This window comes from Diabrotica virgifera, chromosome 5, assembly GCF_917563875.1.
Source record: "Diabrotica virgifera virgifera chromosome 5, PGI_DIABVI_V3a".
In the NCBI taxonomy this organism is placed as follows: Eukaryota; Metazoa; Arthropoda; class Insecta; order Coleoptera; family Chrysomelidae; genus Diabrotica; species Diabrotica virgifera.
This window is the reverse complement of record NC_065447.1, coordinates 232,126,915-232,143,232: the sequence shown is the minus strand read 5'-3', so window position 1 is coordinate 232,143,232 and position 16,318 is coordinate 232,126,915. Positions and strand designations below refer to the sequence as shown.

Here is a 16,318-nt window from a genome sequence, read left to right as displayed (position 1 = left end):
TACAATATTCACAGCATCTTCAGGTCACGGTAAAAGTAAAATTAAATGCTACAAATAACAAAAAACCAGAGTTAGTTAAGTGGTCTGGTTGAAATCAAAGGGTAATGATCAAGCCAATATTAAAGTATATATATTTTCCACCTACCTCTACCGAAAGTATACTTTTCCGGACCTGATTGTAGGGAGCAAAGTTGTACTTTTCCTCCCTAGGGAGGAAAATATTTTTCCTCCCTAGGGAGGAAAAGTAAAAGTGACGTCATGATATTCTATTCATGAAATATAACTTATTGACGCCCTGTACAATATCTATTTTCTATTACGTAAGTATCTATACATTTTAACGTTTATTTAAAAACACTCTGTATTTTGCAGAATGGTAAAAAACAGTAAATTGTTATTCTGATTTAACAATGTTTTCCACCTACCTCTACCGAAAGTATACTTTTCCGCACCTGATTGTAGGGAGCAAAGTTGTACTTTTCCTCCCTAGGGAGGAAAATATTTTTCCTCCCTAGGGAGGAAAAGTAAAAGTGACGTCATGGTATTTCATTTATGAAATATAACTTATTGACGCCCTGTACAATATCTATTTTCTATTACGTAAGTATCTATACATTTTAACGTTTATTTATAAAACACCCTGTATTTTGCAGAATGGCAAAAAACAGTAAATTGTTATTTATATTTGACAGTTGACAGTTATATTGTACCTACGTGTGCTACTTGTTAGTTTTGGTTCTAATAAATTTTGTTGGTTAGTTACATAAATAAATTAAATAAATATGAAAAAATGATTTGTTATTTGAGGAAGGTGGAAAAACCATATGTATAACATGGGAGTAAAGTGCCTTTTCCTCCCTTGAATGATTACTGCCCTCCGCTACGCGTCGGGCAGTAAACTTCATTCTCGGGAGGAAAAGTAGCACTTTCCTCCCTTGTTATACAAATAGCTATTATGCATACATATAAATACTAACATGTACGTAAATATGGTTTACAACCCTCACACTCACATATATGCACGCATTCAAATGTAGGGGCAACAAAAGTATGTTAAGTATAAGTATAAAATATACACTTACTTTCCGGTATAAGGGAAGAATATAGTAGTATTCAATATCAGCAAGATCCTGCCAATTATTTTGTTTTGTTAATGTATTACATTCAAATCTGTCCCTCTACCATATCTCCCTTTAGCATAATATAGAAAAAAGTATGATATTGAATACTACTATATTCTTCCCTTATACCGGAAAGTAAGTGTATATTTTATACTTATACTTAACATACTTTTGTTGCGATCTATTTAATTGTGGCAAGCTGAAAATTGATCTAAGACTCAATGGTGTCACGCGTATGTTTCTTAAGCTGAGCTTAAGGCACGTCTTAAGCTTAAGATCTGTTGGTGCAACCATTCATAAGTATTTTTTACGAGAACTAACCCAGTTCTTATTATTTTCTCGAGCTAACCCAGTTTAATAAAAAAAAGAATGTCAAAATCAAACAACCAAAATACTTACCTATGAGTGACGGGCCCGATGTAATCCATCAGTACATACGCTGATATACTTTGGAAATGGAAAAATATCCCATTCAATATGAACGATATCACTAGTTTAGTACCAATCTTCTCGCCGCTGAAATCCACCATAATCAACGTGGTTGGTATTTGTACAATTATACTAGCAATGCTAGTATAAAACTGAAGCTCTGCGGGACTAAAAAAGAAACGAAAATTCAGAAAAGTCATAGTCTCACAGTCATTGACAAATATAGTCTCGTTTAACTCGAGACACTTGACCACTTGACCCAATGATGTCCCAACTTCTGTATCCTCTAAAAAATACGTTTATAGTAGGCCTCTGTGACGGCGATGACCTCCATATTCAACTCAAAGGACTCCGCAGAAACCTTATGAGTAATGGCTCTTTGTCAAATGCTCTGAAACTTTGGGTTTTGGTAGTCCTTGATGTGTAGAACAAAAGACTCAATGGGCACATAGCTCCAAAAAATCATGGTTTTAAGATATAAGCCTCTAAAGTTATAGGTACAGTGAGGACGTTTGAGTTGGAATAAATTCATTTTCTCGAGAATGGGCGACTCTGGAGATAAATCCCGAAACAGATCGATTTTTATTTTTAAATTATAATTTTTTGGCATATATATCATACTAGTGACGTCATCCATCTGGGCGTGATGGCGCAATCGATGATTTTTTTAAATAAGAATAGGGGTCGTGTGCTAGCTCATTTGAAAGGTTATTCAATTCTATATTCAATAATATAAACATTAACATAATTATTTATACAGGGTGCCCAAAAAAATTTTTTGAATTAAATTAATTGAGACAAAAAGAAGACTGTATATAATTTATTTAATTCGAAATTCATTTTACTGTTGTCCGAAAACAGGAAAAAAATGTTTATTTGCTAAATAAATATTGTTTTTCGCTTAAATTCAATATTAAAGCTGTCGCCCACCTGCCTCTCAGCAGTTTGAACATTTAATTTAAGCGAAAAGCAATGTTTATTTTTCAAATTAACATTTTTTGTGTTTTCTGACAGCAGTAAAATGTATTTCGAATTAAATAAATTATATACATTCTTTTTTTGTCTCAATTAATTTAATTCAAAAAAAATTTTGGGCAGCCTGTATAAATAATTATGTTAATGATTATATTCGTGAATAGAGAATTAAATAACGTTTCAAATGAGCTATCACACGACCCCTTTCGCTTAAATTAAATGTTCAAACTGCTAAGAGGCAGGTGGGTGACAGCTTTAATATTGAATTTAAGCGAAAAACAATATTTCTTTATCAAATAAACATTTTTTCCTGGTTTCAGACAACAGTAAAATGTATTTCGAATTAAATAAATTATATACATTCTTCTTTTTGTCTCAATTAATTAAATTCAAAAAAATTTTTTGGCACCTTGTATAAATAATTTTGTTAATATTTATATTATTGAATAGAGAATTTTATAACCTTTCAAATGAGCTATCACACGACCCATATTCTTATTTAAAAAAATCATCGATTGCGCCATCACGCCCAGATGGATGACGTCACTAGTATGATATATATGCCAAAAAATTATAATTTAAAAATAATAATGGATCTGTTTCGGGATTTATCTCCAGAGTCGCCTATTCTCGAGAAAATGAATTTATTCCAACTCAAACGTCCTCACTGTACCTATAACTTCAGAGGCTTATATCTTAAAACCATGATTTTTTGGAGCTATGCACCCATTGAGTCTTTTGTTCTACACATCAAGGACTACCAGAACCCAAAGTTTCAGAGCATTTGACAGAGAGTCATTTCCCATAACGTTTCTGCGGGGTCCTTTCTGCCCGGCGGTGGCGGTGACCGGTGACTTTTTTTAAGTTTGGAAACAGGAAGTCGCACGAGGCCAAATCTGGAGAAAACGGTAGATTCGGCAACAGTTCGATAAAAATTTGGCCGTGGCGGAGGAGCAGCAGTATTTTCTTCGCCAAATAGGACCGTTGATAGAACAATAGAAAAGATATAGCAACGACTTGGAGATTATATTGGCGGTATCTATTAAGAGAAAGATGAAAATGATAAAGATGAACAACTCCAGAAACTTGCTCACCAAACCCCTGAAAAAATTAAAGAAGAACCTGAAACAAGAAGAACAGAAGATAAGAGCAGAAATGCTCAAGCCACAGAAGAAACCGAAGTATAAATGTTTTTCTTTCTCTGTAACAAAATATGACATTCCATCCAGAACAAGGTGTCATGTATGGGGAGCATATCATGAGATAGCGCTTGAAGGATAGGAAAGGGGCATCTCAATAAATAGTCGAAAATAAACAATATAGGTTTTGTTGATGACACAGCCCTTCTTGAAAATAGCCAAGCAGAGTTAATTAACCTCATACGACTGGTTGAAAAATAAAATCAAAGATTTGGTCTGCAGTTAAACATATCGTAGACATAGATCATGATAGGGTTCCATAACAATCATCCACACATAACCACGATTGACTGGTTTGAGGTTGTGAGCCCATATTTACATCATGATCATTGGTTACAAACACAGTCACTACAATTAACTATTTTAATGGGAAATAAACCACAATTAAACCACTACTTAAAAAATGATTTTGCGATCCTGGGACGACTTTACTGAAAGATAAATTCGATTACATGAAATCAACCCCAACTCAAAAATATCCGTCACAAAAAAATCATAGCATGTGATCTGTCTTTAAAAAGACAACCAACCACATGCAACGGTGGCAGTAAAATTCTCGCGTTAGAGATTCCATAGTAAATCACGAGGGAAAACCAGGAAAAAAACCTCGTGATATTATCCCAACATCGTAAGTATTTGGTCTTACATTTAGTTTACTCTCAAAATTAATATCAAATTCTGCCCTTAATATGTACCGGGTGTCCCAATAAGAACGGCTCTCGGCCATATCTCAGGAACCGTTTATAGTACAGCTTTGGGAAAAAAAATTATAACAAAAGTTGCCTCGGGAAAAGCCTGAAAATTATTTTCATAATTGTAAGTCCACCGCTAGAGGCCGCAACTAAATATAAAAAATTTAAAAATCAAAATGTTACAAAATTTGCCTAATGAAAGAGCACTGGAAATTCGATCATCGTATTCTTCATAAATTTAGCACATTTATTTTCACAACAACAGCACATTTATTTTGTCCGAGAGAACAGACTTAAACTCTCCGAACAGAGATTAAACTCTCATGCAAAAATCAGACTGCTATTTATCACCAAATGGGCGTTTTAATGAGTGGAACATGTAGAATATGTCAAATGACAGGAATTATGAAAGGTGATAAATAGCAGTCAGATTTTTGCATGAGAGTTTAATCTCTGTTCGGAGAGTTTAAGTCTGTTCTGTCGGACAAAATAAATGTGCCGTTTTCGCGGTCTGACCGTTCCAAATTTTTAACCTGTTCCACAATTAAAACGGCCCCTATTCCAGTGTTCCCATATATCAAAGTTTATCCGACTAGACACCCTTAAGCTATTAACAAATTTTCAGCTTGCTATTAATCAACTTTTTTTTCATACGCGGGATCCAGACCTATATATTCCTAATACTGACATACGGATGTGATTGTTGAAACCTAAGGAAAAAATGACCAGATACAGAGATCTTTGGGGACAGACAATACAAAACTTCACGATTACCTCCGGGGGAGGGGTTAAGATTAAAGAGAGAGTAGACGCAAAAATAAAGAAGAAGGAGAAGAAATGAATATCTATCCAATCAGTGAGAAAATAGAAGAATATAGGCCAAAATGGACACAACATATAAACATAATGAATCGACTAACTGAACAAAATCAATTAAATAACTATGTAATAAAAGAAACCCAAAATAGATACAAAACTACGAAGAACTAACTGGTTGTAATAAAAAACAATGTCAGTTTATTTACAAAATAACATTTTTAGGAAAAATATAAGTTTAAAAATACCGACAAACACTAAATAGATGCTAATCATACATAGACATATTACATAAATTATTATAGTAGCAATATCAGATTGATGTTCAGTATCATTAAAATTGATGTTCACTATCAAATCAAACTGGATGACATAAACTCGAAAACACATTCAACCATTAAAAAACACATTTGATAAAAAGTTGCGATAAGAAAATACACATTGTAATAATTGGTAGGTATCGATAATGTAGAATAAAATGAGTATAAACAATATTTTACGACATTTTCTAATTCTGGTACCGAATTTCCGATTTCGATATTAATTTTGAAGTGGTCTGTCTGTAGATAATATCGGAATAATATCGGCGCCGATATATCATAACCGACTTTCGAATAAATTTCGTATAATAATGAGGTTACATAAAAAATTGAAGATATAACGCACCCTCAGTAATATAGAGGCACAATTCAAAAAAGTAGATTTTTGGGAAATCGCGTTTAAAGATTCTGGTTTTCAAAATTACACCTATTTTTTCAAATAACATGCTTATGCTTATTATTTAAGTTATAAATGTGAAATTAAACAGGGAAAATCTATGTCGAAACCATTCCCTGTTACAAAAGGTTTAAGGCAAGGGTGCTGCTTATCGCCAACACTATTTAAAATATACATCCAGAAAGCTCTGGAGCAATGGAGGAAAACAGTTGCTGGGATGGGAATAATGATTGAAGAAAACTGCTTAACAACTTTGTTTTTTGCTGATGACCAAGTAATTCTTGCCAACGATGAACATGATATGGATTATATGCTAAGAAAGTTACAGATCGAATATGAAAAATGGGGCCTATGTATGAACATGGAGAAAACGGAATATTTTAGAATAGGAGAGGAAACCAAAGATCCGAAATTAGAGTTAAGAAATATAAGGAAATGTAAGGAATATAGATATTTAGGCAGCATAATATCAGAAGAAGGAACTACAAAAAGAGACATACAGCATAGGATACAGCAAGGAAGGAAAGCAACTCGTATTTTAAATGGTCTATTACTATGGTCTAACAAGGTGAAGCTGAACACAAAGTTAACAATCTACAGAACAATTGTGGAACCTATTATAACTTATGGAGCAGAGTGTTGGCAACTCACAGGAAAGGAAAGAAAAAATATAGAAGTAGCGGAAATGGATTACTTACATAAAGCATGCAGAGTATCTAGATTATAACACGTACCAAATGAGGAAATATAAATAAAACAGTTATTTATGATGACGTCAAGGAACTTGGTGTCCTGCTTTCTGTTACGGAAAACCCAAATACTAGTAAAGAAAAAATTTCGGGTGAATTGTAAATCAGTCAAACGACTGTTAGAATACTTAAGAAAAACCACTATTATCTGTATAAAACTAAACTACACCAGTATTAGACCGAACAGGATTATGATAAATATTTAACTTATCGTTTATGGACTTTTAGACTTTGGAGAAGATCCTGATTTTTTTAAAATGTATTGTATACAGACCAATCTACAGTCGGAAAAATGAAAGAATACCCATGAACGAACATATAAAACACGCTGTATTTTCCTATCACCGTGTCACAAAGAAAAGTGCCCAGCGCAAGTACACGTAATAATACTTATTATATGTACTTTTTTGCTGCCAATTTTTTGTGTGACACGGTGACAGGAAAATAAAGCGTGTTTTATATGTTCGTTCATGGGCATTCTTTTATTTTTCCTACTGTACCTACTTTTCATAATAATGGTCTAGTAAATAGACATAATTTTCATTTCATTGTGATACGGTAAACAAACATTTATTTCGTTCAGTTTAAAAATCGCGAGTGACTATAAATATTATTTTTAAAATCAATTTATCGTTTAAGAAAATTGTAAATTACGCAAAAACTATGACTCCTAGTTATAGAACATTCCTATGCCATTCAAAAGAGAAACCTGTGTTTAGTATAATGAATGTTTTTATAATTTCAATAGAATGAAACTAGTAAGGGCGTTTATGGCGCTCTCTGAACAAACTGAAATATAATACGTCTCTTCATCTCGTTTCACGGCGAATTATTTTATAAATTTAAGTTTAAGATATTTTTGGATACCTAAGTTTATAACAATAGCATAATATTTCATTTCTAGATTCATCTGCTATAAAGATTTGCAATAAAATTTATTTAATATTCTTTTGTAAAAAAAAGTATTGTATTTATGACGTCAAATACGTAACAGTACATTACATACATCGTAAAATTGATAATAAACGATATTTCCCGGTTATAAAAATATATTAATTTTTGAGAGTAGGTATGTAGTACAGGAACCGAAGCTATTCACCTCGCAATTTTTACAGAATGGATCGATTTGCTTGAAAATTTGAGAAATAGTGGATAGTCCAGGGATCAAAATCTATATGATGCCGAAAGGCGCTTTTAGCATGGGGGTGGTTGCCACTGCCACCCCATCTTGGGGGTGGAAATTTTTTATTATATTTTGACCGCAAAAGTTGATAAAAATACTCATTCTAAGCAAAAAAAGTTTTATACATTTTTTTAATAAAATTAGCAGTTTTCGATTTATTCGCTATCGGTATTAGTTTTGTATCGAAAAAATCAATATTTTTCGATATTATACTCATTTATTATTCACTCAATTTTTACCGTAGAAATTTTTTTTTAAACCAAGTTCTTGGGAATTAAATAACCTACAATTTCATATTTAAAAATTTTTTCGTATCTTTGATGCTAATCTTTCTATTCTGAAGAAAATGGTATTTTTACCAAACTACAAAAATTCGTTATTCGCTTTTAACTCCAGTTTTTTATAAACTAATCATTCAAGCCAGTCAAACTTCTAGAATCTATTAATAATACATAAATAAGGAAGAATGAATAAGGATAATGACTAAAAACACCGCTAACTTACATTATTATGCTTCCAATTGGATTTCTCCTTTTTTTTTCAAAAAAAAAATATATTGATTTTTAACCGTAACTTTTTTATTTTTTATCATAGAAAATTTGGTAAAAAATAATTTTATAGGTTTTTAAAAGGTCTATAAGGCTATTGATATTAAATCCTTTTAAAATCCTCATTCGCAAAAAGAGGTGACTTTGAAAGGACTGGTCAAGGAGGTTTTTGCATGTTATTACAAGTTTTAATTGTCAATAGCTCACTCAATTTTTGCAAAACAACTTCTTGCGAATTAAATAAGTTACAATTTGATATTTAAACATTTTTTCGTATCTCTGATGCTAATCTTTTCATTCTGAAGAAAAGGGATTTTGTACCAAACTACAAAAATTCGTTATTCGCTTTTAGCTCCATTTTTTTTAAACTAATTATTCTAAGCCGGTCAAACTTCTAGAACCTATTAATAATACACAAAAAAAAAAGAAGACTAAATAAGACCAATGACTAATTTAAATTAGGGCGGTGATTAGGGGGTTGTGTCGAATCACTTTTTCGCTGAAAAAAAAGGGACTGACATTCTTTTCATTATACGTCCCTTAATGTTTTAGCTAGATACTTATTTTTGGAGATAGATATTTTTAAATACTTTAAATTAGAACGAGTTATCCTCGAAAAATGCATAGTTTTCCCGTCTTTTGACTTTTAAACTATAATATTTAGCATTTGACGAAGAAGAGCTACCATACAATAAAGTATAGCTCGATTACTATTGATTTTAAAGAAAATCAGAAAAAACGGTTTTGTTTATTTTTTCAAAAGGTACATTTTTGTTAAGGGAAGTTGTTTTTATAAGAGGAAAACTTTTTGAGTTATTAGCAGAAAACTGATTATAAACATTGATTTTTTTGATATAAAACTAACATTTTCGATAGCGAATAAATCGAAAACTATTAATTCTATCGAAACAATGTATATAATGTTTTTTGCTTAGAATGAAAGTTTTTACCAACTTTTGCGGTCAAAATATAATAAAAAATTTCCACCCCCGAGATGAGGTGGCAACACCCCATGGTAAAAGCTCTTTTCGGCATCATATAGCTTTTGATCCTCGGACTATCCACTACTTATTCTCAAAGTTTCAAGAAAATGGATCCATTCTGTAAAAATTGCGAGGTTTTGTCCTAACTTAAGCTTCATTACTTGGACTAATGTCAGAAGGGTGATTAACGATTGCAGAGCAATTTGTAATTTGCTTATCCCCTTATCTGGTAAGGCAAGAAAGAGGAAGAAGGGTTTTATCTCTCTTCCTCTTCTTCGTCAGCTTTTTCCTCTTCGGGGGTCGCTTTTCCTTACTCTTCTTCGCTACTCATTTCTGTCCATCGTGTCTTAATCATTTAACTTTTCCCTTTTAAGTCCTTATTTCTTCTACCTCTCTTTCTCTCAACTTATAACAGCTCTATGCTTCGTCGCACATAAATCTGATGTGACCAAATCAATCGGCGTTATCTAACTTCCCCACGAACTACCTGTGCCCATTAATCCCAAGTACCTGCTGCCCCATCGCCGAGACAGTTGGGGATTAAGTCTTAATGACCGGAAATTTCAAATTTGATTATAGTTGAAAGTAAGAATATAAATATTTTCAGTTATTCACTTCAGTTGCAAGTATTACGGTATAGTGTCCGATTTTGTCCGTTAGTGTTTAACTTTTAAATGGCGAATCCAACGACTATGTTTAGTCAAAGGGGAGAACTTTTATTAATAATTAATGAATATAAATATTCAATGGCCCTTGTCTCCAAAGATGGAAAAGTTAGATGGCGATGCATCAAAAAAAGATGTCAACAAAAAGAGTACACAAAGGAAGGTGATGAAAATTATGTTATTCTGGAAAAAGCATCGGTGGAGCATAATAATGCTCCACATATCCACGTTGACCGGCAAATTTTTAGTAATTCTACAAAGAGGAAAGCTGTAGAAGATATATGTGAAAGACCTTTAAAGATTGTCCACAACGAATTGAGGAAGGAAAATTTCAGCAATTTACCGCTGACGACGAAGGACATTTCTTACGTTCGAAGAAATATCTATACTGCAAGACGAAAATCCACACCATCATTGCCAAAGTCACAGGACGTTCTACAAGTGTTAGTGAACTTAAATTTAAAAACAAATACAGGTGAAAACTTTTTATTATCTACGAAAAATAATTCCGCAATTTTTAGTTGTTTCACAAATCTTTACTTTTTGTGTAATGTCGATTCTTTGTATGTAGATGGAACTTTTCAATACTGTTCTAAATATTTTTGTCAGATGTTTACTATACATGGCTACAAAAATGGTTTTTTATGTTCCTCTAGTATTTTATTTGTTACCAAATAAATCACAGCAATCGTACAAAAGTACTTTTGATACATTAATAACAATATGTACAGATTTGAATTTAAATTTCAAACCGAAGCGAATAATTTCTGATTTTGAAATAGCAATTCAAAATGCAGGCAAGTTAGTGTGCCCCGACATTATTATTTTTTGTTGCAAATTTCATTTAACACAAAATTGGTACCGAAAAATTAAAAATTTAGGTTTGTCCTCGGAATATAAAAATCAAACTATTATTGGAAAATATTTAAAATTGTTTTTCGGCATACCTTATTTAGATCCAAATGATGTTGGTGACATTGTGTTGACTCTTACTTATTTTAATCACTAATCAGACATTATTTTAAACATTGTTATTGTTTGACTGTAGTTTTTGTTATTGTATATAAGTTACCTAATGTAGATTTATAAATAAACTTTATTCGATTATATTGTTATAGTTTCATTATTTAATTATTTAAAATTTTTGCTCATGCTTTGGGAATTGGGTTCCTTTTTGAATACAATAAAGTAAAATAAAAACTATATATGTTCACAAAAATATTATTTAAGTACCTAGGTAGCGTGGGGCAGTTCGTAGTCGCTTTTAATCCTACTATAAAACTGAACCCATTAAAATCTAGGTAGCGTGGGGGAGTTCGTAGTCACCCAAATCAAGGCAGTCTTTGTTGTTAAACCTTTTGTAAAACTGTAGGCTCTTTTCCTAATCACGTTGTTCCTGATCTTGTCCCTTCTAGACTGACCCAACATCTACCGTAACATGTTCATATCAGCTACCACCATCTTCTTTTCTTGACTCTTCTTTGTAGTACCTACACTTCACCGCCGTACACCGACGCCACGAGTTAAAAAGATAATTGTTCGCAGAAACGACCAATTGCGTCGAGACAGGAAAGTCAACAAACTGACGACACATGCGAGAAAAAGAAAACGGATAAAGATTAAAATGAATATTGTCAGAAGTTCTATCCAGAACATTAAATCATTGAATAACAGAGTTCAAGAATTGGTCGTAATTCAGGGACAACAGAATAGAGATATGCGTAATACACGAAACGAAAAAATGGAAATAAACTACAATACACCCATACCTCGCTATACGGCCGCTCTTTATACGGCATTTCGCTATAACGGCCCTCTTTAATTAAGGCATGTTTTCGATATACGGCCTAAAATGTTTATAACGGCAACGGCTAGCTGGAGACAAAATTTTTGAAATTTGCAATTAAAAAGAAGACATTAAAACATATTTGCAATCTGACGCACCTTTAAATGTTTCGAGATTAACAATCCAAAGAAACTGGATTATGGAAAAACGGAAAAACTATTCATTATACATTATACGGAATAAGGACAATAACAAACGGAGAATGCTAATGAATCAAATATAGTGTAGGAAATAGAGGTTGAACCTTGCAAAATGGACACAAGTCCGGTTTTATTTTTTTTCTGGCATATCAAGGGGTGCTTATTATAAGACTAACTTTTTCTGAAAAAATTTCGCCCCGGAACCCCCCTTTTCACCCCTTTAAAGGGGGTAATTTATGGTTTTTGCAGAACGTAGCCCTTCCTGTACCTTTTACAAAAAATTTCTTTTATAGAAATATGAAGAGGACTATATTTTCTACGATTTATTTCCGACAGCATCTCTATATCATCCACCGTTTAGCAAGGGTGGCGCCCCAAAGTTGACAAGTTTTTAAAAAAGATGTTTTTAAAAAAATATATTTTTCCCTAACTGTAACGGAAATTAAAAAGAAATGCTGCGGAGATTATTCACAAATAGATGATTGATTTTTTTGGTATAGGTTTCACTTAAGGGTAATTGCCCTTTTTTTAATTACAGGGTGTTACATTTTAAAAAACCCCTTTTTATACCATCTGAACCATTTATGCTAGAGTAAAAAGACTTTCAGCGATTACCCTTGTATTAGTGTTATTTACAAATTTGTATAATGCACCCCCATTTTTTCCCCGGAACCACCCAAAAAAAAGAAGAATTAATAAATAAAGTGATTTTCTTGGAATCCTTCACACACAATGCCCTTCATTAATATGCTTCATATATCATTTTATGCAAGTTATTATTACCCATGCATGGACACTAAAAGCGATTTCCTAGTGCAACCCCTGTAGCCAAAAACAATAAATAAAATGGGGGGTTGAAAATTTTTTCTTGTTTTTTGCTTTTTGATCCATATGGGCATATGCTTCATCAATAGTGCTTTTCAAAAATATATATGGTTATTGCAACATCCCTGCACAAACCACCCTATCCTTGAAAATATACTGCAGAAACTACCCCTATACCTTATCCAGCATGTTTTTACGGTTTTCTCATTACCTATGTATTCTTTTTAAACAAAGCTTATACAAGGTTAAAGACCACTATTTACTCTAAAAATTATGTCCTATTCATTTTTTCGTTTAAGCAACCGTTACGGCACAGTGGCGCCGTAAACGTCATATATGCTTTGACGGGCTCCAGTTTTTGTTTATTTTTTCGTCATCTGTTTGTTTTACTGATAAAGTACTTATGTAAAATAAAAGAACACAGTGTAACCTACAAATCATGACCTATGCACATTTTACATTCTTTGCTCCCCAAAGCTACAGTGGTGGCCCAAAATAAATTTTTTCCTATTTTCGCCACCTACACGCATTTTATTGCGTTAATGCTACCTTAATAGCACAATATTCACCCCTAAGTGGTCGCTAAGCAGTGGCGGATCCAGGGAGGGGTGATGGGGGCGATCACCCCCACCCCTCTCAAACCAAGTGATATTATATTTGAAGATTATAAAAATATTCATTTATTTTTATAGAAATACTTATATTAATATTATTTTTATAAGAATGACTTTTTATGCTTTAGCGACAGTGGCGGATCCAGCATCGTTAAGAGGGGGGTTAAGAGGGGGGTGCCAATTGGTTAAATTTCTATAAAAATAAATGAATATTTTTATAATCTTTGAATATAATATCACTTGGTTTGAGAGGGGGGGAGGTGATCACCCCCATCACCCCTCCTTGGATCCGCCACTGCGTAGCGACCACCTAAGGGTAAATATTGTGCTGTTAAGGTAGCATTAATGCAATAAAATGCATGTAGGTGGCGAAAATATGCAAAAATTTATTTTGGGCCACCACTGTGGCTTTGGGGAGCAAAGAATGTAAAATGTGCATAAGTCATAATTTGTAGGTTACACTGTGTTGTTTTATTTTGCATAAGTACTTTATCAATAAAACGAACAGATGACGAAACAAAAAACAAAACCTGGAGCCCGCCAAAGCATATATGAGGTTTACGGCGCCACTGTGCCGTAACGGTTGCTTATACGAAAAAATGAATAGGACATAATTTTTAGAGTAAATAGTGGTCTTTAACCTTGTATAAGCTTTGTTTAAAAAGAATACATAGGTAATGAGAAAATCGTAAAAACATGCTCGCCAAGGGATAGGGGTAGTTTCTGCAGTATATTTTCAAGGATAGGGGTAGTTTTCGCAGAGATGTTGCAATAACCATATATATTTTTGAAAAGCACTATTGATGAAGCATTTGCCCATATGGATCAAAAAGCAAAAAACGAAAAAAAATTTTCAACCCCCCAATTTATTTATTTTTTTTTGCTTCAGGGGTTGCACTAGGAAATTGATTTTGGTGTCCATGCATGGGTAATAATAACGTCCACAAAATGATGTATGAAGCATATTAATAAAGGGCATTGTGTGTGAAGGATTCCAAGAAAATCAATTTATTTATTAATTCTTCTTTTTTTGGGGTGGTTGCGGGAAAAAAATGGGGGTGCATTATACAAATTTGTAAATAGCACCAGTACATGGGTAATCGCTGAAAGTCTTTTTACTCTAGCATAAACGGTTCAGATGGTATAAAAAGAGGTTTTTTAAAATGTAACACCCTGTAATTAAAAAAAGGGCAATTACCCTTAAGTAAAACCTATACCAAAAAATCAGTCAATTATTTGTAAATAATTGCCGCAGGATTTCTTCTTAATTTCCGTTACAGTTAGGGAAAAATATATATTTTTTTAAAACATCTTTTTTAAAAATTTTTCAACTTTAGGGCGCCACCCCCGCTAAACGGTGGATGATAGAGAGATGGTGTTGGAAATAAATCGTAGAAAATATAGTCCTCTTCATATTTCTATAAAAGAAATTTTTTGTAAAAGTTACAGGAAGGGCTACGTTCCGCAAAAACCACAAATTACCCCCTTTAAAGGGGTGAAAAGGGAGGTTCCGGGGCGAAAGTTTTTCAGAAAAAGTTAGTCTTATAATAAGCACCCCTTGATATACCAGAAAAAAAATAAAACCGGATTTGTGTCCATTTTGCAAGGTTCAACCTTTGTTTCCTACACTAATAGCAATAATGACTATTCAGAAAATAGCTTTAATTATTTTTAAAAATTTAAAGAATGGAGCATAATTTGAAAATGAAAGGTGAAGTAGCTATCTTCGATGAGGCCACATCTAAGGGTAAGAACAGAACAAGCAGGTCGCGGTGGAGGTGGAGGTCGCGGTCGATGTCGACATCCATGTAAAACCAACACATTGTACTGAATGAAACAGAACAGAGCAGGTAAGTCGCGGTGGAGGTTTAGCGCGATGCCATCCAAGGTTTACATCGATGCTTTTAAAAATAAAATGAGTTTGTTTTACATGGATGTCTACTGCGCGGCCTACAAGGATGTTTCCCTGTAATCGGTTCGTTCGAAGCCAAGTTGTCATTACCTGCTCTATCTGAATTGATACTTTTTATATAATCCCTTTTTTGTGTTCAGTTTATTTTTGAATTCTTCAAATTTCATTACACTACTTCACTTGATAGTGGTTCGCAGGTGACTTCCTTGCTATGTGCTGTCGACATCGACCGCGACCTAACTAGTGGCATCCACCGGGACCTACACCTCCACCTCGACCCACTTGTTCTGTTCTTACCCTAAGGAAAATCCCAATATTTTAAAGGGATTTTTTTAAAGACTTGATTATAAACTTGAACAAGTGTTTAACGTAGACGAAACATTGTTTTATTGGAAGCGAATGACCGATCGCACATAAATTTCAAAAACTGAAAAAAGTGCATCTGGTTATCATCATCATCATCATCGGTGACCGCTGACAACCCATGGAGGGCCATGGTTGCCCGTTGGTGTTTCTAGGCTCTAAAGTTTTACATAGTGTGGAGGCCAGCCACACGCATACTCCTCAAAAGATCTAAACGATATTTATCTAAAATATTACTTTCTTGTTTCTTTTTTGAGATTTTTGAGGAGCATCCGGTTATAAGGTGTCGAAAAACAATTAATTTTGCTGGTTGGTGCAAATGCAAATGCTGCGGGTGATTTTAAGCTTAAACTACTTTTAATGTACATATTGGTCTGAAAATTCAAGGCCTTTTAAAGGACTAAATAGAAATCTATTACCTGTCATATGGAGATCCACCAAGGAAGCTTGAAGGACTAAAGCTATTTTTGAGAATTGGTTCAAAAATCACTTTTGTACAGAAGTGACAAAATATTTGCGAGACAATAACTTAAGCAACAAG

General features: G+C 33.3%; 2 protein-coding genes across 3 annotated transcripts in view; one reads left to right on the top strand and one right to left on the bottom strand.

Moving 5' to 3' along the window:
• LOC126884717 (uncharacterized) overlaps window positions 1–16,318 on the top strand; it is a 222,295-nt gene that overhangs the window by 147,503 nt on the left and 58,474 nt on the right. The window lies entirely within an intron of this gene.
• LOC126884712 (solute carrier family 35 member E2B) overlaps window positions 1–16,318 on the bottom strand; it is a 55,956-nt gene that overhangs the window by 4,660 nt on the left and 34,978 nt on the right. The window contains exon 5 of one of the 2 annotated variants that reach the window (XM_050650835.1): window positions 1,521–1,718. The exons of the other annotated variant lie outside the window; for it this stretch is intronic. Coding sequence (XP_050506792.1) covers window positions 1,521–1,718 — 198 coding nt within the window. The remainder of the gene's footprint in view (window positions 1–1,520; window positions 1,719–16,318) is intronic. 2 annotated transcript variants of the gene reach the window in all.